Raw genomic sequence first — 23,082 nt, forward strand, 5'->3', positions numbered from 1 at the left:
GAGATTGTTTTACCCATCCCTAATTCTATTTAAATAGAAATATAAACTTTATTTTCTCAGTCATAAAGACCAAAGTATGGTCTTTCCTATGAAATGGAAAGTGAAGCCAGGGATATGTCAAACTGAGTTCAGTGGTAACATTTTTGCAGAAGTACAGTCCATGACCAGAGTATAAAACGTATACATGTGCATTCTAATTTAAAGCAACCTGATCGTCACAGCATTCTGACCAGTTACTCATTATGGATCAATACAGTATCCTAAGGAGGCAATATGGTAGAGTGTTTAAGAGCGTGGACTCTGAAATTATACTGTTTGTGTTGAAATCCGGGTTCCTCTGTTTACTAGCAGTTCAGCTTTGGATAAGTTATGTAACTGTTTTGGTCCCTAGTTTTCCATCACAGGGGTGCTGTGAGAATTAAATCAGTCAATATATACAAACAAAACACTTAGAATGGCATCTGCTATGTAGTAAACCTTTCACGATTAATTGTTGCAATACATATCTATCTACATCTGTATGCTGAGTTGAACTACTTTGGGGGACTTTAATATTCGTCCACCATCCTTCCTGTTTCTCATGATTGAATTTTTTTGTTAAGGATGAAGAAGTGGTAAAGTCAAAGACTGATTAAGAGAAAATTCAGATGGATTAGGAAAACCTAGTATTCTGCCATTGTAAATTAAGCTTGGGTCTCATTCCTATGGCAAGTAACAAAAAGCACCAGTGATGGCTCAGAGACCATACTCAGTGATTAGGGTGCTGGCCACATACACTGGGGCTGGCGGGTTCAAACCTGGGCCTGCTAAACAACAACAACAAAAATAGTCAGGCCTTGTGACAGATGCCTGTAGTCCCAGCTACTTGGGAGGCTGCGGCAAGAGAATCACTTAAGCCCAAGAGTTGGAGGTTGCTGTGAGCTGTGACACCACAGCACTCTACCAAGGATGACATAGTAAGGGGAAAAAAAAAAAAATCAGTGATTGTGAAAATTTTAAGTGACTCTAAAATCTATTTCTTTTTTTTTTTAGTTTAAGTAAATAATAGGTAGAATCTTGGACCAACTTTATTTTTGAGCATATTTTTAAATATTGTTATACTATTTGAAATGTGGCTGTTTGCAGATGACATCCAGATTCGCTTTTATGAAGAAGAGGAAAATGGTGGAGTCTGGGAAGGATTTGGAGATTTTTCCCCCACAGACGTTCATAGACAAGTAAGTGGATTATTATCATTTTACATTTTCTGCCTTGTTGAAATTCAGTATTTAGTTTCCATATGTGAAAAATTTTAAAAATCATCAATATTTATTTAACGTCCATTAATCAGTACTATTTTTAAGACTCTAGCAGGTCATCCAGAAAAGTTACCCACTGTGAAATTGTGAACAAGGTTCCCTTAAACTGCTGGCTCTGAGATACTGACAAAACATTTCATTCGGTGTCTGATCCCCTTACGCTCAGGGCAGTGGCCCTAACTGAGGCCCTTTAGTGAAAACGTTTTAAATGTTCTACCAAATTAATTCTGGTGAGACCTGTTAGAAAGGTATTCTAAGTGTTGAAAGGAGTCTTCTAATTGAAACTGATGGCATCTTCATAAATGAAGATTTCCCAGTGTCAGTTGATTATATGACTAAGAAATGGCAATGCTGAACCCCTACTTTAGTGGTTACTCCCCTGTTCATGAGTGATTGAGGCACACTATTTTCACACAGAAAAAAAAAATGGAAGCAATTCAAATGTTCCTTGATAAGGGGCAAGTTAAATAAATTATGGTATATCTGATGGAATAGTGTACAGTTATTAAAAAGAATGAGTACTCTGCAAACTAATATAGGAAGACCTCAAAGATGCAATATTAAAATATCTTAAAAGATAAGAGTAGAGCAAAGTGTATTTGAAAATGATTCTGTGTTCATATTTGCACATGCGTAAAGAAACTCTGGAAGGATACATAAGCAATTACGTGTGATAACAGGGTTTACCTCTGGAGAATTGGCACGCTGTAGGAATTGCATGGACGGGGGTCAGGGATGGCAAGGAGAATCATTAATGTACACCATCATGTATCTTTTAATACTTCACAAAACCTTCATCACTGTGAATATGTTAGTCAAAAGATCCATCTAAAAATGTTAAAATGGCTAACTGTTATAGCACCACCAAGAATTAATGGGGTATAATCCCTCCCTTAGCAGGGTTTAATTTCCTTTTTGCATCCCTGGCATTTAGCCATCTCTCTTTCTATACCCCATCTTTTCTGATGCTACTATAAATAATTTGGAGGCTTTTAAGGCTTTATTTGGAAGAGAAAAATGAAATGTAAGCAGTGCATCTTATATGTGTGACATTGACAATTAGAAGACATTTGAAATAGTAGACAGATGAAATAATAACTATTTGCAATACTTACCAAAGTACTGCAATTTTACAGTGACAACTTAATAAAAACGTATGGGTACAGATTTCTGAGTTTGGAACTTTCTCCAGCATGCTGTTTTTTAGTACACTGGATATAAAGAAAAGCTTAAGAAATGTGTTTAATGAGTAGCATTGCCACAAAACAAAAATGTAGCCCGACATCAACATTTGGATGTTTGTATCCTGCAGTTTGCCATTGTCTTCAAAACTCCAAAGTATAAAGATGTCAACATTACAAAGCCAGCCTCTGTGTTCGTCCAACTTCGAAGGAAATCTGATTTGGAAACTAGTGAACCAAAACCTTTTCTCTATTACCCAGAAATCAAAGGTAACTTGGTTGTTTAGACTCTTTGCTTGTTCTTTTATTTATTTATTTATTTACAAAATATCAAGTGGCTTCAAATGTACATGAATCACTTTTATAATTTTTGAGTCGTGGCTATATGTGTGCGCATCCCCCATCTGATAAGAGGACAAGCTGGGTAGAAAATATAATTTGGTTATCTTTTTTGAACAACTTCCTAGTAATTGGTCCCTGAATCCCTGTTATTCATTTTGTCGCCCTTGGTAGAGTGCTATGGCGTCACAGCTCACAGCAACCTCCAGCTCTTGGGCTTAGGTGATTCTCTTGCCTCAGCCTCCCCAGCAGCGGGGACCACAGGCGCCCTGGTATTTATTTTTTAGAGAATAGATAGGTAATATACGATCTTGAGGTCATAAAACTAGTCCAGCCTTTTAAAATAATGTTATTTCCACCAAGCTTGTATGAGATTTAGACATTTGATGATTTGTCTCTGAATTTGAGAATCTAACCTCTATTGAGTAACTTAGGGTTCAGGTCGTTGAGATGAAAAGGTCAGGCTTGCTGTTTAAATCAGCCACTCAGTCAGCCAGCCTCAGGCTCTTCAACAGAAAACTGAGCCACCTTCCGTGCAGAACTATCAAAATGAATAAGACATCATCATTCTTTCCTTCACAACACACGCTTTAAGAAAGGGAGTAATAATCTCCTTAAATATTCATCATGCCGATTATAATTTTTGTAAGTACCAAAAGTGAAGCATATGTGAGAATGTTGAGGCGAGAGCCCCTGATCCCTTGACTCTGAGCCAGGCTCCAGAAAGAAGGCTTCTTCAATGAGATCTCATTTGGCCCTTAAACTTAGGATATTAAACAGACAGGCTCAGGTCACGTGAGGCGCTCTGGGACAGAGGTAAGCACAATTCATGTGTATTCAGAGAGAAATGAGCATTGTGAGGACAAAGCCAGACACAGGTAAGGGAGGCCAGGGCAAGGCTGCAGCAAGCTGTGAGGGGCAGCTGAACAATTTCATACTGATTCTGGAGAGGGATGGGCAGGCCTGTCTGGGATGGGAATGATGGTGCTGACTTCTCTGTGTTGAGAGGCAGACAGGGAGTCAGAAGAGCAATGCACGAATCCAGGTGAGAAACGGCAAGGTTAGGAAGGGTGTTAGTACAAGGAATGACAGGAGACAGGGCAGGGATGGTGTCAGGAGGCCCTGGCTGCTGGCTGAGGTGGGAGGTGTGGGAGAGATGAGGAGTCAAGATTCCCAGACTTGGGAAGCTCGTGATGCGGTTACCTTGATGAAGGGAACAAGAGAACAGAAGTAGGTTGAGTAAGAAAGAGGGAGCTGGTGTAAAACATGCTGCATTTTAGGTTCCTAAACTCAAGTGCAAATTCCTAGTAAGCCAATCACAAGACAGGACAGAACTTAAGAGAGGGCAGGGTAGGAAATTCAGCATGAAAATCACCTTAGAATGAGACGAGCCAGGCCCCCAATTGCATAATCATTTGAAGTTGTTTCCTAACCTGGAGTCCACCAACCCCCAAGGAGTACAGGGATAGAAATGTTACTTCAATATAATGCCCTTCTTTTGTAATCCTATTTTGTATTTTACGTATTGAAAACCATGATTCTGAGAAGAGATCCATGGGGTTCGCCAGACTGCCTGTGGGGCTGTGGCACCAACAAAATTAGAAACCCCTCAGTCGGAAGGAAGTGAGACTAGAGAGGGGGCCAGGAAAGTGACTGCCCTGGGCCCCAGGTCCTGACTGAGGTTGGAAACCACAAAGGTGCAGCAGTGAACAGCCATGGGTGTTGGTGCTGGGTCGTGTGAGGGCAACATGTGCAATGGGTGGTCTTTGAAGATGTCTTTCCTTTCCTAGAATTCATGCTGTGGCAGGAGTGTCTGGAAAATGGTGTCTGTGATGGTTTCTTTTCTGAGGTTGTGATCCCTCCACTTCTGGATCAGATGTGTAGTGCATTCTGAATCCTGGACGTTTGAAACATGGTCCGCACGAGAAACTCCTTTTCCTCCACATGAGATGTGGTGCAGAATCCTGGAGCCCGGCCAAGCTGGGCTCTGGTGTAGTGCAGAATCCCGGGGCCTGGCCAAGCTGGCCTCTGGTGGAGGCCCTGCCCACGCGGCCTTCCCTGACCCTGGCCCACCTCTTCTCAATTCCTTACCCAGGAGCTGCCTGAGGTCTTCTAGATGCTTCTGCCTGCACAATACAGTGTGAAAATCAGTGCTTTGGCTTAAACATCCCTTTTTTAAAGTAGACATAGAAGAGAAATGTGGCTAATTTGGGGGAACTTTTTGAGGAAAAAAAAGGTAGATTTTTTTATCTCCTGAAGTACATCTTCAAAATAATGTCAATTCTTGCTAACACAGAGAATGATGAAAAAAAGAAAACTCACGTTACCTACACATGAATGAACCTGAAGCATTCAAAGCTGAGCTTGGTTTCTAGGGCTGCTGGCAGACCTTTCCCAGTAGGATCATGCATCAAAACATGTGCTATAGCAGGGCCAAGTTCAGATGATTACTGTCATTACTAAGCTATCATAGGAGGAGATATCTCATGCTGGGATTAGAGAATGGGGTTTCCTGGAAGTTCAAAACCATACCTATATACTTCAACCATATACCTTCTAGGCCATTAAAAGCTTCATACAATACAAATAGTACAAGAACTATCTCCAAAAATAGCAGGGTTAGCCACTGAGCCCCAGAGGAAAGAATGACCCACATGTATATACTGTGATTGAATCATTATGAGAATAGAACTGTTCTATTGAGGATAACAAATTACCTTACTCTCTGAAGCCTTCTGGATCATAAAAACTCAAGATAATAGGCCCAAGGAAAAACAGACATGTGGTAGATCAGAAAAGTAGCAGGCCATTTAGCATTAGAGAAAATATATGAAAATGAATCCAAACTACACAAGCTAGGGAATCATTGTGTACCTTTCTCAGAAGTCATTAAACACACCTTCCACCACCCCTTGTCTCTGCAGTCACTCCCTGTCTCATGGCCTATTTTTTATTCGTCACTATTTTTAACACTATGTAAACTTACCTATTTGTTTATCTATTTATCTTCCTCTTACCCAGTAGGAAGAATCCTCTTTAGGTCACAGACTTCAGCATCTGGAGCAGTGTACGTCACTAGCAGATGCTCGCTGAATATCTGTGGTCTGACTTACTGGTTGTCCAACCGAGTTGCCATCTTCATTCATAAAGCTAGTATTAGCAGTGTGTCGAGTGCCATCAAGTGAGACCTTAGACGTGGGTATAAAGTATCCTCCTCTCGTTATACAGAATCATTCATCCCTGAGCTCTGTGTCATCAAGGGACATTGGCATTGTACCTCTACAAAAACTTCATGGAGGTGGTTGGGTCCAGAGGGACTGTTAAAATAATTAACACACTTAGCCGGGCGTTGTGGTGGGCGCCTGTAGTCCCAGCTACTCGGGAGGCTGAGGCAAGAGAATCGCTTAAGCCTGGGAGTTGGAGGTTGCTGTGAGCTGTGTGAGGCCACGGCACTCTACCCGAGGGCCCTAAAGTGAGACTCTGTCTCTACAAAAAAAAAAAAAAAAATCAACACACTGAGTATTGGCAATGAAAGCAGATAGTTGAGGAGCTGCTATATGAAAGCAGACAAAGACCATAATGACTTTTCAGTCTAAAAAGATGGAGATTAAGAAGAAACACAATCATAATCTTTAAGTTATGAAAGGTATGGTCAGGGTAAACGTCATCGTTACTGGTGACTAGAACTGGGAAAGTGGGAATGAGGTACTTTTAAGATACATGCTCAGGAAAACATGGTAGAAGCTAAAAGTTTATCTACATTTGTGAATTAAATAATTATCTAAAGTCATCGATTATTAAAGTTATTGATTACTATTGTACGAAGTTATTTGGGAATGTTTCCTAAAGAATGACGGCCTCACGTCATGGAAAAATCACTAGACGTTGGAGTCTGCTCCTTCACTCTGCCCTGTCCTCACAACTCACCTAACCATCCTAGCTTCAGTTTCCTCTTGTGTCAAAGAACTTGTAGTGAGAGGCCACTTAGGTCCCTTCTAAAACAGGTTGATGTTTCATTGTACATCCCACAATGCCACTTGTCAGAGGAAGACCACAAGGATAAATGATCCCGGGGTGAAAATCTCTGTGTTCAGTTATATGGAGATTCAGGCTGATGGTTCTTTGGAAGGCACTCACCAGTATACCTCCAACACACCTTCTGACTGCACATTCTTTTTTATAGAACATGTGGAATTTTCCGTGTCAGTTTCTTGTCATCAAAATTTTACTAGCCATATTATATAATTAATATTTTTGAAAATTTACCCTTAAGAATTCCCATTTTACAGTGAAACATAACCAGTAAACATCTCTCTGCTTTAAAACACAAAAAGAGTGTATAGAAAATACCGATTGGTCTCTCTGCTAGAAACTCTGTAATTAGATAACATTTTCTGAAGATAAGTAATTTCTCTGCCTCTCTCTTGTGTTTCTTACTTCTGCAGAGAAATGTGTGAGATCAACAGTTTATGGGATGAGTAATGAGTATGGCTATTAATTAGTTATGATATAACTGATGCAGAAATTTCATAGATCCGTCCAAAAATATTTACTAAGGAAATATTTGCTGACGTTTCTCCACTTCAAGATCATCCCCTTCTAAGTGGAAGCATATTTTTCTCACCATTTTACCACCTTGGCTTTTTTCTTCCTAAGAACCCCAGACATGCTCAGTTTTCAAATGATTATTTGAGTTATCCTACTTTCCCTTGTTTGATCTTTCAACTGCGATTACATGAGGATGAGATAATCAGTGGACAGTGGCCTTCTTTCTCACCCTAAGATGACAGGAACAACCCCACAATTAGGAATAAGGGAGACTTTCTGGGCTTTAAACCATGATGAAAAGTGACCCTGAAGAACCAGAAATAGGACAGGTGTTAAGTGTCGAGGGAGCGTAGTCGAAGTAGCCCCTAGACCTGGACAATCAGGACTCAGAGGGCGTCCTTGTATTTTAGCCAAGTCGTGGTCTTAGAACGTTAGTTCTCCATGACCCGTCCGTCGCCAGAGGCCACAGATGCCTCCTTCACTGTGTTGCAGGACCCACCCCATTTTTATTATCACAGTGACCACTGAGGAACAGGCCTTCATCGCCTTATGTCTGCTCTGTGTTTTCCTCTCGTGTCCTACACCTGGGACACCACCCCGTACACATTCCTCTCCTGTTGAAAACATGTCCATGGGTTTCTAGTCTGTAAATTAAATTCCTTAGGTTTATATTTCAGGTGCAGCACAGGGTGGTCTCAGTCATCCCTTTCTCAAGGTTCCCCACGCAGGCAAACCCTGCCTTTGTTACCGATTGGATGTTGTTTCAGCACTGCGTGCAGCAAGTCTGTCTGTGTCATTTGTCAACAGTGTGTGCTCACTTCGTGTTTCCCTGTCATGTTTTGGTAATTTTCTCAATTATTTCAGACTTTTTCATGATTATTATGTCTGTTACAGTGCTCTGTGATCAGTGATCTTTGATGTCACTATTGTCATTGTTTGGGGGCACTGTGAACTGCACTAAGATGACAACTGTATCAATAGATGGTGTGTGTTCTGACTGCTCCCCTAACCGCCGTCCCTTCTCTCCATGTCCTCAGGCCTCCCTATTCCCTGAAACACAACAATGTTGAAATTAGGCCAGTGAATAATCCTACAATTGCCTTTAACTGTTCAAGTGAAAAGAAGAGTCTTGTCTCTCACTTTAACCCAAAAGCCAGGAACTTTAACTCAAAAGCCAGGAGCAATTAAGCTTAGTGAGGAAGGCGTGTCAAAAGCCGAGACAGGCTCAAGGCTGGGCTTCTTGCACCAAACAGCCAAGAATACAAAGGAAAACTTTTTTTTTTATTTTTTTTATTTTTATTAAATCATAGCTGTGTACATTAGTATGATCGTGGGGCACCATACACTTGGTTCATAGATCGTTTGACACATTTTCATCACATTAGTTAAAATAGCTTTTTTAGCATTTTCTTAGTTATTTTGCTAAGACCTTTACATTCCACATTTACTAGGATTCACATATACCCTTGTAAGATGCACGGCAGGTGTAATCCCATTAATCCCCCTCCTTCCCCCTCCCTCCCCCCTCCCTCCCCTCCCTTTCCCCTTTCTCCCTATTCTTAGGTTGTAACTGGGTTATAGCTTTCATGTGAAGGTCCTACATTAGTTTCATAATAAGGGTGAGTACATTGGGTACTTTTTCTTCCATTCTTGAGACACTTTACTAAGAAGAATATGTTCCAGCTCCATCCATGTACACCATGGAATATTATGCAGCCTTAAAGAAAGATGGAGACTTTACCTCTTTCATGTTTACATGGAAGGAAAACTTCTTGAAGGAAATTAAAAATGCTACTGCAATGAACACAAATGGGAAGAAAATGAAACATTCTCACTGCTGCTGTAAAGGAAGTTTTAGTGATTTGGACAGAAGATGAAACCAGCACCATATTCCCTTAAGCCAATGCCTGATCCAGAGCAAGGACCTAACTGTCTTCAGATCAGTGGTGGCTGAAAGAGGCGAGGAAGCTGCAGAGGAACAGGTGGAAGTTGCAGAGGGTGGTTCATGAGGTTTAAGGAAAGAAGCCTTCTTCATAACATAAAAGAGCAGGGGGCAGCAGCAAGGGCTCAGGTAGAAGCTGCAGCAAGTTATCCAGAGGACACAGCTAAGAGAATTGATGAAGGTGGCTACACCAAACGACAGATCTTCAGTGTAAATGGAACAACCTTCTATTGCAAGAAGAAGTCGCACAGGGCTTTTATAACTAGAGAGAAGTCAGCACCTGGCTTCAAAGCTTCAAAAGACAGGCTGACTCTAATGTTAGAGGCTAATGCAGATAGTGACTTTTAAGTTGAAGCCAGTGATCATTTACCATTCCAAAAATCCTAGGGCCCTTAAGAATTATGTTTAATCTACTCTTCCTGTTTTCTATAAATGGAACAACAAAACCTAGATGACAGCCTATCTGTTTATAGCATGCTTTACTGACTATTTTAAACCCACTGTTGAAACCTACTACTCAAAAAAAATTTTTTTCTTTCAAAATATAACTGCTTCCTGACTATGCACCTGTTCACCCACGAGCTCCGATTGAGATGTACAAGATCAATGTTGCTTTTGTGCCACCAATACAATATCCATTCTGCATGAGTCAAGTAGTAGTTTTGACTTTGACTTTGTTATTATTTAAGAAGTACGTTTCACACGCTACAGCTGCCATAAATAGTAATTCTTCTGGTGGATCTGGGCAAAGTAAGTTGAAACCTTGTGAAAAGGATTCACCATTCTAGATGTCATTAAAACCATTCATGCTTCATGAGAGGAGGTCAGAATATCCACATTAACAGGAGTTTGGAGGAAGCTGATTCCAACCCTCAGGTTGACTTTAAGGAATTCAAGACTTCAGTGGAGAAAGTACCTGGACAAGTGAAGGGTACAGAATGAGAACAAGAAATAGAGCCTGAAGATGTGAATGAATTGCTGCAGCGTCACGATAAACTTTAATGACGAGGAGTTGCTTTTTATGAATTAGCAAAAAAATGTGGTTTCTTGGGATGGAATCTACTCCTGAAGAAATTGTTTAACATTATGGAAATGACAGCAAATTTCGCTGATAAAGGAACAGCAGGGTTTGAGAGGGTCAACTCCAGTTCTGAAATTTTGACTGTGGGTAAAACTCTTCAAACAGCCTTGCGTGCTACAAAGAAATCTCTCATGAAGGAAGACTCCATGGGTGTAGCACACTTCATTGTTATCTTATTTTAAGAAATTCCCACAATGATTCAAATCATCCAGGAACATCAAGGCAAGATCCTCCACCAGCAAAAAAAATTATGACTTGCTGAAAGCTCAGATGATCATTATAATTATAATTTTTTACCGATAAAGTATTTTTAATGAAGGCGTCTACATTGTTTTTTAGATATGCTATTGCACACTTAATAGACGACTACATTTATGCAGGGTAGACTTGAACTTTCTGTCCACCCTGTATAAACATAACTTACAGATGTGCTGAGAAACCAAAAGCATTTTATGTGACTCGCTTTACGGCAGCGGTCTTCCAGCCGCAGCGTCTCTGAGGTACGCCTGTGCTCGACTTTGACGTTGCCCAGACTGATGTACTGCCGTTCTCCTAGGCACCCCATGAGCATCTTCCCTTCATTGTTGCGCTCTCTCCACAGCCCTGTCCCAGAACACCCACCTTCTCCCTCTTATATAAAATTGATTCTGAGAAGTCTTTTCTGAATTTCCCAGCCTTCAGGAACCTCCTAGAAGTCCTTCCCTGGTCTTCTAGAACACTGGTCTACACCATGAATTTCACATAGATAGTGGTACAGTGCTGTCTTGCTAAGTCCTTCCCCTGCTACCTTGAATGATGTTGGACAAGGCCAGGCAAGAGGAAGACCCCATCTCTAAAAATAGCTGAGCGTTGTGATGGGCACCTGTAGTCCCAGGTACTTGTGAGGCTGAGGCAAGAGGATTGCTTGAGCCCAAGAATTTGAGAATGCTGTGAGCTATGACACCACAGCACTCTACCCAGGGCACTATGTATATGTGTGTGTGTGCGCGTGTGTGTGTGTTGGAGGGTCCTTGACAGCAAAGACATTATGTCCTGCTTCTCTTTGTTTCTAGCACTTAGCTCATCATAAATGCATAAGAAATATTAGCTGATCAGAATATGTCATTGTTTTGTGTGACCAAGGAAAAGGGTTTGAAAAAAATTTTTTATTTACTATCTTCATTTTTGATGGGCAGTCTAATCTTTCACTAATTTTGACAATATTTGGGACTTCAAAAACTGCTGCAGAGTAGATTGGGGTGTGTACTGCTCTGTGGTCTCCCTGGGGCTAGTTTTTGGTCTTGGTACCCAATGGAATAAATATAATGCTTCTTGAAATTTGGCATCTCTTCCTCCTTCAGTGCTTTCTGTTTCCCTTTAAAATGTTTAAAAATACCATCAGAATCAATAGTTCTATCTGGGGCTGGTGGTGGAACTGAATCAATCTTTTCTCCTCTGGTTTCTCTTCCTTTAAATACAGATAAAGAGGAAGTGCAAAGGAAACGGCAGAAGCTCATGCCCAATTTCTCAGATAGTTTCGGTGGCGGCAGTGGTGCGGGAGCTGGCGGCGGAGGCATGTTCGGAAGTGGCGGTGCAGGAGGGGGTGCTGGAAGTGCAGGTCCAGGTACAAACACAGCTATTCCTTCTAAACCTCTTTCGCATTGGAAAGGGTAGAATGTTCTTTTTCCTACGTTTCAGAGCATGTCTGAAGGGCAAGTCCCTGGGTTGAGTGGCTGTGACTCAACCAAGTCCCATGGGTTGAGTGGCTGTGACACTTTTTAGCATATTAAGTAAAATCTCCTAACAAATTTAAATTTATTTTTTGAAGAAATGAACATTCATTTTACAGTATGTAGATAATCCTGAAAACTGTAAGAACTAAAAAAAGAGTCACCCAAGGCCACTTAACCCAAAGAAGACCTCGCTAACCATGTTGGTGTGTGTTCCTCTACTTCTTTCTTTCCTTTCCTTTTTTTTTTTTTTTACATAGTTGTCTTGTTCTTTGGAAACATGGAAAAGATTTTAAATTATAAAATGTTACAGCACTGTATCTACTACTACACCGTCGAAGATTTGAAACTACATAAAATTCTGCCATCAATGGTTAACCTCTTCTGATTTTTTTTGTGTATTCATTATAGAAGCTATTATGATTTCCTCTGAATGTAATTGTGATCACCATTATGTATATTATTATAATCCATTTATTTGTATTAGTTTTTACTATCATTTCTGCATGCCTGTGTGTATAGAGTCCTAGGCCCTGTTTTTACCTAATGTGTTAACATAAGCATTTCTCCATGATAATATAAACGTTATATGAGCATTATTTGTAAGCATCATTTTAATGACTCAGACTATTTTATCAAGTGAACAAACCATATTATAACTTACTTGAATGTTGTTTCTTGCTTTCGGCATGAAATGCTGTGCTGAAGTCCTATCCACTTTACTTTTATTCTAGATTATTTTTGTAAATTTGATTCTTTGAAGTAAAATGGCTGTGTTAGAGGGCATGAATTCTAATGCCAGCTACTTCCCCAAAGAGTTTTAACCAATACATCCTTCCACCAAAAATGCGTAAGAATGAAAAATGGTGACTATTTTCCACTGAGGAGTCAGTATATTTCTCAGTGATTTGTTTGACGTAGGTTTTCCCTCCGGAGATTATTTTCATGTCTTCTGTGTAGGCAAGTCAGCATGGTGACCACTCCTGGTTGGCCTCTTCCCTTCACGTGAGAGTGGAGCCTTCCTCTGTCACCACTCCTCTCCACGTTGGGGGCCCAGTCTGAGTTACTGAGATGTAAACTTTGCAGAGTGGAATTACGTTTGTCCCACAGTCCCCATAGGTGTCTCACTGACTCTCGACAGAGGCACTGTGAGTGGCCACACCACCCACCTCCCACCAGACTCTGTGCCCACCTGAGGGACGGAAGCTAAGGTTTGCTGAGTCTTTGTGAACGTCCTCGTGATACCTCATCTGTCGCACCTGCTATTTCAGGGTACAGCTTCCCCAACTATGGATTTCCTACATACGGAGGGATCGCCTTCCATCCTGGAGCTACTAAATCTAACGCTGGGATGAAGCATGGTGAGTAAGGAAGGGGAAAACCAATCACTGCCAAAAAAGATGTTTTAATCATTACTTATCACCACATTTTCATCTTGAAAAAACTGATAAATGCAAATAAACTAAGAAGATACTTTTCCAAAATATATTATTTCCTATGAATAGTATAAACTCTATTTCTGACACATGTTTTATATGTCTTTAATTTGTAAGTGGCATGAACAGGGGAAAAGAAAAGAGCCTTAAAAAGAGAAAAGAAGAGTAGAGACCCGACTACTCAGACATTAAAAAAATCACCAAACATAGCCATGCTCTCTCATTTTTCTTCAGACACTACACTTTGAAATCACTTTGAGTTGTCTGAGGTTGGTCTTTTCCCATTAAATGCACCCCTGAAGAGCAGTTGTTACACTCCATGTCCGTGGTTCCTACGGCACGTCCCCTTTTAGGGTTCCCATTAGAGAAATGATACCAATGCCTGCCAGTTTACTGAATGCCTGTTTTATGCCTGGTGCTCCTACATGTTTTAACCATACTCTTCATGGCTGCTCTAGAAGGAAAGTGTTAGTATCTCTATTTTATAAGCAGAAACCCTGAGATTCAGCGATGTCCATTCACTCACTGAAGGCACATAGCAGTTACAGGCAGAATCAGAATTTAAGGCAGGTCTGCACACACAGCGTAGGTGCCCGCGTGGTACCTGTCCCATAGCAAACATAGCTGGGCCGAAAGGCGCATGCTCAGAAAAGATACAGTGGCCAGCCCCCACGCTGCAGAACGTGACTTGAGAGCGTATCTTTATGACTCGCTGTGTAATCAGTAATAGGAAAAAATACCTGCTGTGCTTTCAAGAATTTAAAAACTTCCACTTCCTGCAGTTCATAGAAGCACTTTACTTCACTTACCTCCTTTACAAATAAGGACAAAGAGATCTCAGTTTTTAAGAAGCATATTAGAAGAATGTTTTCCAGAAATGAGAGATTAAAATAGCTCCAAAACATGTTATTTATGATATTGGGGTGTGGCCATTTAAAAAATAATTTTAAATGATTAGTTTTCTTTTTCCTTTGCAATAAACTTGCCCCTTACATTTATCTGACCTACACTGGAAGGGTGATTTATAACTTAATAGATGTTACTGAGAAAAAGATGATGTTTCTGCATTTATCTTAGGAACTTTAGACACCAAATCAAAAAATGACCCTGAAGGTTGTGACAAGAGTGATGACAGAGACGCTGTAAATTTCTCTGGGGAAGTCACTGGAGGCACACAACAAGATAAGGAGTCCAGTAAGCCCAACAATAGGAATGATGAGGTTGCTCTAAGGTATACAGTGGGAGTGAAGGATGAACACGCTAGGTGTCAAGGTAAGTGAGTACACGGATAATTACACTCTGTTGGTTGGACGGGTCAGCTGTAGGTGCAGAAAGCTACTTCAATGTCTAGTTCAACATGCTCTTCAAAGTTCTATATGCCTTTGGAAAAGCATGTGCCAGGTCATTTTATTCACACTGGGGTTTCCATTTTCCCCGTTATCTTAGAATATAAAGGACAGAAATTTACATGTACATTTTCCAATCATAAGCATGCAGTTTTAGGGTATCCTGAGAGATAATCAACTCATTTTTCTTGGCACAGATAATAAAGAATAGTTTCCATAACCTTAATAGTCATTCCTTTCTAGAATCTAGCTTAACTGTCACACTGCAGTGGAAATTTGCCTGAAAATAGGAACTTTTCTTTTCATCCTCTTGCCCTCTTTGAAGAAGTAAGATTAGGAGAATATGTACTTTTGTCTTCACTTTGAACCAATACTCATAAGTCTATGTGTCATGATTCTAGGTCACCCTCGATTATACTTGGAAAACTTCTTCTGTAAAAGGAAAGGCAGTAAATAATTAAATGTGCTAGCCACATATGGTCTCTATCATGTATTCTTTTTTTTTATATGTACTTTTTTAAAAAATATGCAAACCATGCTTAGCTAGGGCGGCATATAAAAACAGATCATGCAAGGATTTGGGCCTGAAGGTCACAATTTGCAATCACCTGACCTTAAAGGAAGAAACCTTAAAAAAACATCAGCGGAAAAAAAATAAAAAAAAAAAAAACATCAGCGGCTCATTGAAAATCTGTATCTGTGGCAGAGATGCGTGCTTTTAGACACATTGCCTAATAAGATAGTTATTAACGTTTCCAGAGAAGGATTATTTCACCAGGAGATTAGTTGTTTAAACTTTATGGCACAGTCTAACATTGCTTGGACGTGGATTTTTCCCCTTAAAGTAACAGACATTTCTGAACTTTTTCCCCCTACAAGCCACAGATTGTTTTAGATCAGTCTCTAACTGTATTTTTCATAGAGCCAGTGTCCAGTTGTGCTTCGTCTAGTGAACATAATTCAGAAGCACCAAAAGAAGCATTTTCAACTAAAATACTGTGTCTTGATACGTCAGAACATTGATGCTGGGGGTTTGGGCCCCGAGCATGTCAGGCCCATAGAGTAAGCGGGAAACCCAACTGTAGTTGTGCTTATTACCTTGCAGATAACCTCTTTCTAGAGAAGGCGATGCAGCTGGCCAAGAGACATGCCAATGCCTTGTTCGACTATGCAGTGACAGGAGATGTGAAGATGCTGCTGGCTGTCCAACGCCACCTCACTACTGTGCAGGATGAGAACGGGGACAGGTGAGTCAAGACTTTGGAGTGACATGGGTTGTTTTAGGGTAGAGACGAGAGAAAAGCATTTGTATAAAGCATACCAGCCAGGGATTAAAAAGTACTGTTCAAAGTTACTGGGTTTGTAACTAGAACACTCTCTTAAGGAAAATAGCACGTCAGCGAGGTTGAGGAGCATGATTCACTTCTCCTGTCCTGCTGTGATCACCCTTGGGAGCTGAAGCGCTCATCCAAAAGTACATCTCTCTACAACAGGGACCTTACCTGACAAACACAGACATTGTAACTTAATCATCTGTGCCCTCGTAATAATCTGAAATAAATCAACAAAAATGGAAACAATTAAAAATTTAAGTGCATCTCTTTGGGCAAGAAAATTAATGTGTGTGTAAGTAATGGTACCTTTTTCAATATCCTTGCCTTCTTTATTAAAATAATATTTAGAGAAGTATTAAGAGTCCTTCCAAATCCTGAAGCATTGTTATCCCAACTGCGTATTTATAATGGCAGTGTGCTCGAGGAAGAGCCCAACAAAGGCAGAAACAAAATGACTGAGGGGATGGTCATTCTTCCCCGGTTACTGGTCACCAGTCTTGCATGGCTCAGGCTCATGTGACTGCTCAGCCCGTGTTGAGAGGGAGTCTGACATTCCAAACTCCATGCCTTCCATTCCTGCTATTGCTGAGATTATATTTGCAAGGCCACCTGGCTTCTTTCTAAAACAGTTCTCTTAGTCCTTTCATTGAGACTTCTAAAATGATCTCAAAAGCCTATAAAAATAAAAAGAGCCAGCAGCCTTCAGATTCAAATCAAGTGCCTCATCTAAAACCTTCCTAAAATAGCATCAACACTGAGAAATCCTTTTCTGTGCAAGAGCTCTTGAGTGCTGTGTTTTAAACCTCACTTTGAAAACTGAACCAAACACTTTTAGGAAAGTGCCAACCTCAGGGTTTCAAGTGGAGACCTTTGTTCTTGTTCCTTGCAGTGTAACCAAGGATGTGGTATAACCACCGGCCTTGTTATACAGTACCAGGTGAGCCGGTACGAGCTTCTCGGTGTAAAGCCCATGACCAGCAGAATGTTTTTTCAGGGTTAAACCATCGGAATTAGCATTCACTAGCACATCACCACAAGAAAAAGCAGGTAACCGAGATAGGGCAGCCGTGTTTCAAGCGAGTGTTTGAAATAAGGATGACTACTTCCAAGTATTTTTCAAGTGTTTTTGAGAGACCGGCTGCATTGTTGAGTCTCAGAGGTAGAAAGGGAATGCTGATGCCTAAAGGGAGGCTGGAGGAAGGGACGCAGGACGTGTGCATTCTGTGTGCATGTGGAGGGGAGAGAGGGACACGTGAGGCCCTGGACATACACGGGCAGGCTGGGATGTGGTCTTCCTTACCAATGAGGACATGAACACAGAATCCCTTCCTAGAACCCAAACAAACTCACACAAGCTGGCCCAGAGAAACCAGAGGGGTGGGACTCGGAGAGACCGCAGAGGAGTCCTTGGAAGAGTGCAGGCAATGGGCAGCATTGGCCATCTGGTCTCAGACCTCTTGTTTTCATTGAGCTTTTCATACTTGGCTAATAGTCTGAATCCTGTGGCCATGAGTCATCACAGAAAATACAATAATGAAAAAAAAGCAAAAACCTCCTGGTACTGGGGAAATTCCCAGAAGGGTGTGAGGATTAAAGGGGCAGGGGAAATGTACTTCAGCTGTGAAATGCTGATCTGCACCTGGAAATTTTCAGGCAGTTTTTGAAGTGTGACCTTTTTCTTGGTATATGTGTATCATGCCTGTGTCAGACTTGAGTCCCTTGTCAGAAGGCTTCTGCCAGTGTCGCATTTCAATAGCAAAACCCTGAAATCATCATTTAAAAATATCTCCCAAGTAGTAAAATCACGATTTAGGTTTTTAGGCCCTCCTGTGCCTAAAATAATCCCATATAAAATATACTTGCTGTTGCTAAGAAAGAGCCCTGAATAAAGTGGTACCTAGTATCTTTTGAGAAAATTCAGCTTGTCCCTCAAGTCCCAACCATAGTGCTTGCATCTGAATTTGTCCACACTTGGAAGTAATCATCCTCTTGGGTGATTGTCTGCAGCTCCACAGAGGAATGCACTTATATCCCTGACTCGGGGTAGGTTAGGGAATTTAGAGATGGCTTTGGAGTAAGACAGGCCTGGTCCTGAATCCCGGCTTCACCACTTACTAACCGTGTGACCTTGATTGAGTCATATTACACCTGTAAGTCTCAGTTTCATCATCCAAAGAGTGAGACTAATACTGCCTGCCTTCTAGGATTGTTGTCATCATAAATAAGATAATTCATGCCAAGCGCTTAGCACAGTGCGGTAAAGAGATGCTCTCAACAAATAGCAGCTACTTGCACATCGTAGTATTATTGTTATTGCTGAATTGTTTCAAATAAATTTTAATGTCGGCTCAGTGCCCATAGCACAGTGGTTACAGTGCCAGCCACATACCCAGGTCAGCTAAAACAACGATGACAACTGCAACAAAAAAATAGCGGGGTGCTGTGGCAGGCACCTGTAGTCCCAGCTACTTGGGAGGCTGAGGCAAGAGAATCCCTTAAGCCTAAGGTTGCTGTGAGCTGTGACGCCACAGCACTCTACCAAGGGTGACATAGTAAGACTCTATCTCAAAAAAAATGATTAATTTAAAAAATTTTTGGAATAATTAAAAGCATTATCCTCCTACGCATGACGATGTTGCTCTAGGTTTCTTATTTTCCCACCCATTGTGCATGCGACAGCTGTAAAGCTGATTCGGAGAACTTGCCCCAGACATGATCACAGGCCAGAGAAAGAGAAAGATGTATAGAAAACTGCAATTGCATAACCACAGTTTGAGGGATGACTTGCTCTGCTTAGGCAGTTGGGAAGGTATTCTCTGAGGCTGTAAGGATGAAGTTGGAGTAGAGAGGATGACAGTACAGAGGCAGAGAACAAATAGAACACACTACTACAGACGCCAGAGGGTTGCCAGTTTGCAGGCGTGATGGAGAATATGATTACTTTGTTTCTTCAGAAGTTTGCTGCACAAATTTTCTTCCAATAGTTAAAAGCCTGTCTCATTCTTCCCTCTTGGGATCTCCAAAGGTTTTTTTTTTTAAAGCCACCACATTGTATTTTGGAAGCAGGTGGCACCTTTAGGTGAGGTCACTAAATTTTTCTGGACAAGTTCTAATGCCAGACATTTATTGTACACAAAGCATCTATTTTTCAGGGGAAAGGTAAAGGAAAAAGTGCAACGGTAATATGGAGGTAGGTAGAATTGGGATTTGAACTTAGGTCCCTCTGGTCTGGAAGCTGGGTACCTTCACATTTCAAAGGGTCAGACATGAATGCCTGGAGGTCAGGCAGACACCAAAAATAAGTAGAGCAGCCTCGGGTGGACAATTGGAAGGAACAGGTCCTCTGGAGGTAGCATCCCACCTCAAATTCAAGATGTTTTATAAGTTCAAACATTTTAGGGCCAAATAAAATTCGGTCTAAGTGCCAGATTCAATCACATCTTAAGAATCTTTCATTAAGATTTTAGTTGATTGTTTCCATATTTTCATTCCAGTGTCTTACACTTAGCAATCATCCACCTTCACGCTCAACTTGTGAGGGATCTGCTAGAAGTCACATCTGGTTTGATTTCTGATGAAATTATCAACATGAGAAATGACCTGTACCAGGTAAGCAGAAATCTCAAGGAGACCAGTGAAGAAAAATCCTTAGTCCTTTTTTTTGTATGTGTGGTGAATGTTATTTTAGTAACATTAACAGTAGCAAAAATTTAAAAAAAAGCACTTTGTAGGTAATACCCTAAAAGCTCATTAGTTGCAAATGTTATTTGATGAATTAGGATCCTTTGATCTGTGAGTATAATGGCAGTCAAGCCACAGTGAAACTCATCATCCTGCTGGGAGAAAGCAAATTTTAAACGTTAGAAATCAAAGAGTTGATATCTTAGAGTAAGAACTTTAGAGGGGCGGCGCCTGTGGCTCAATGAGTGGAGCACCGGCTGCATATACCGAGGGTGGTGGGTTCAAACCTGGCCCCAGCCAAACTGCAACCAAAAAATAGCCGGGCATTGTGGTGGGCGCCTGTAGTCCCAGCTACCTGGGAGGCTGAGGCAAGAGAATTGCCTAAGCCCAGGAGTTGGAGGTTGCTATGAGCTGTGATGTCACAGCACTCTACTGAGGGTGATAAAGTGAGACTTTGTCTCTCTACAAAAAAAAAAAAAAAGAAAAGAAAAGAACTTTAGAGTAGAAATGTTACTTCTGTCAAGAAAAGTGAAGTTGAAAAAATTAAGTTTGAAAAGCCAATAATTTATAAGAACTTTAAAGTCTATGGAAATATACTTTGACAATATCCAGATGAAATGCATATCAAATGAAAGTGCTGAAGTCAACACAGAAAGGTAAAAAGGTTGCTTGAGGAGGAAAAAGTGTCTTTCAGAAACACAAATATAGCTCAAAGTGAGGAAAACTGGAACACCAGAGTCCTGCCCAAATCGGGTTCACATAGGAATTAGAGGGGCAGCAAAGCAATCTGAGGGGCTCTTCAGACATTGCAAAGAGAGAAGTTAGCTGGAGATTCAGTGAGGCCAGCTGATGGGCACGCACAGATTTCAGGGCCGGGAAGAAGGACAGAGACTGCTTGGACAGGAGTGAAGCCTGACCTATTGGGAAACTGGTGACCTCAGCCCACTTCTCTGGCTAGGGGACTGCATTCCCACAAGGCCAAGGTGGGCTCAGCTATCAAGGGCTCCTTCCTCTTCCCTCCCTGCCGTCCCACCCCCCAGTCTTCTGTGTGAGTCTCCTGCTTTTGCCCCTTCTTAGCCTTCCACCTCTCTCCTTCCCTCCACTTGACCCAGGATGTCCTCCCAGTCCTCACTGGCCTAGATGGTGTGTTCAGACCTCTGATTCAAGTCTATCTCTCACTCCAAAAATGGGGCCAAGATTGTCTATAATTATTTACCTAGTAGGCACCTGTTCCAGTGAAGTTGTCAATTTTTAAAGCAGATGACATGAATCATTTTTATTTCTTCACTTTAAAGGAAGTAAAAAATTAATTAAAATTAAAAATTATTTTAAAGGAAATCAATTTTTAATTTCCTTTAATAATAAAAATTAATTTCCATTCATTTTTAAAGGAAATTACTGAATTTTTCATTGGCTTATTTTTATTTCCAACACTTTAAAATGTGCTTTCCAGTACATTTAAAGCAAAAGTACCTCCCAGTAGCTTTTTACTTGTGAACAGGGAAAAAGTAGTAAGCTTTCTGATAGAGGGAAATAATTGCTTCCCATTCAGTATAAGCCATTAGCCTTTTCTGTGGCTCTTGTGCTTAATGTCAAAGGAAAAATGAACTTAGAGGCTCTTCACTGCATTGTGTACAAATAACTAAGATGGGCTCGGCACCTGTAGCTCAGAGGCTAGGACGCTGGCCACATACACTGGGGCTGGCAGGTTCAAACCCAGCCCGGGTCTGCCAAACAACAATGACAACTAAAAAAAAATTAGCCAGGCATTGTGCGGGTGCCTGTAGTCCCAGCTACTTGGGAGGCTGAGGCAAGAGAATCCCTTAAGCCCAAGAGTTGGAGGTTACCGTGAGCTGTGATACAACAGCACTGTCACTGAGGGTGACATAGTAATATTCTGTCTCAAAAAAAAAAAAAAAAGAAAAGAAACTAAGATGAAGTATGTTTTAGATTTATATCTAGAATGTATCTTCTTCAAACTTCCATATCATTTTGGGGGGTTGTGGGTAGTTGGAAAGTCATTTGGCCCATAAAGCTTGATCATCTCAGACCTCTGGACTGATCCTTTGTAACCATCACAAGTGTAAGAATCAAACTAGAAACAGGACATTGTAGCTTCTCGGTCCTCCTTTCAAAGACTGTTTAACTCCACTGCATGTACATCCAGTTCAAGGAGTTACTTGTTTATAAATAGGATCTGCGAAGGACACAGCACAGTGGGGTTAGCCACTGCGGTTTTTATGTACTAAACTCTTTATTATTTGATGGCATATACTGAGACGCTCCAACATGCTACAGACAAAGATCCTGAAGCCACCACCACGGACACTTCTGATTTGGGGGCTCTCAGAACAAATCAGGTCCATTTTTCCCTGTCACCCTGCCACTCTTGTTTTTGGGCAAGCATGCGCTGGTGTGCCCTCTGGGTCTCAAACACACAGCCAGTGGCAACTTTGAGAACCAGAAACTGTTTAAGATTTTGAACTCTCAATTATCTGCTGTAAAGGTTCGCTGATAACTGTTCTTAAGGGAAAATGACACAATTCTTTCAGTAATTTGGATTATTTGGAAATTATCTTAAACATTCTCCCCAAATACCTTTCACTAATCTTAGTGCACTTCTGTGACCATCTGTCATGATCAAATGCCTCTCCCCGCCCACCCTCTAGAAACACACTCAAAATAGTCCAAGTGCTCAGACTTAGGAGTTTTCTGAAAATATTCTCTTTAAACCTTTTCCTCTTTTCCCAACATAGACGATCATTCCAGTGCATTTAGTATGAATTTTTTTATTTGCATATGTTCCTGTAGAACATTATTGGGGAGTGTGGATGGTTTGTTAATCTTCTTAAGTATTATGAATATATGGTCATAATGTTTTAAATGGTACAGAGGATGTGCATTGGACAGTTGCTTTCCCGAGTTGCACAAGCTCCCTAGCCCACACGTAATTACTGCATTCATAGGTATTTTTCCAGACATTGGCTAAATATACACACGCACTTAAAATGCATAGATATTTTAGTATGCTCTAACATGCAATCTATATCATATTATACATACTTCTCCTGCCTAACATTAACTTTTTTCTGTAATTTTTAATTTGATATAATGATAGATTCATGGGAGTTGCAAAAGCATACCAGGATGTCCCAGGATGTTTACTCAAGGGAACTGGGATTCCATC

General features: G+C 40.9%; 1 protein-coding gene across 2 annotated transcripts in view; it reads left to right on the top strand.

The window, feature by feature from the left end:
• Window positions 1–23,082, top strand: part of NFKB1 (nuclear factor kappa B subunit 1) — a 125,555-nt gene that overhangs the window by 88,701 nt on the left and 13,772 nt on the right. For both annotated transcript variants that reach the window (XM_053557743.1, XM_053557654.1), the window contains exons 10-16: window positions 1,126–1,217; window positions 2,611–2,749; window positions 11,849–11,992; window positions 13,370–13,459; window positions 14,612–14,806; window positions 15,986–16,127; window positions 19,709–19,823. In XM_053557743.1, the coding sequence (XP_053413718.1) occupies window positions 1,126–1,217; window positions 2,611–2,749; window positions 11,849–11,992; window positions 13,370–13,459; window positions 14,612–14,806; window positions 15,986–16,127; window positions 19,709–19,823 (917 nt within the window). The remainder of the gene's footprint in view (window positions 1–1,125; window positions 1,218–2,610; window positions 2,750–11,848; window positions 11,993–13,369; window positions 13,460–14,611; window positions 14,807–15,985; window positions 16,128–19,708; window positions 19,824–23,082) is intronic.

The sequence above is a fragment of the Nycticebus coucang genome, chromosome 1 (genome assembly GCF_027406575.1).
Source record: "Nycticebus coucang isolate mNycCou1 chromosome 1, mNycCou1.pri, whole genome shotgun sequence".
Taxonomy (NCBI): domain Eukaryota; kingdom Metazoa; phylum Chordata; class Mammalia; order Primates; family Lorisidae; genus Nycticebus; species Nycticebus coucang.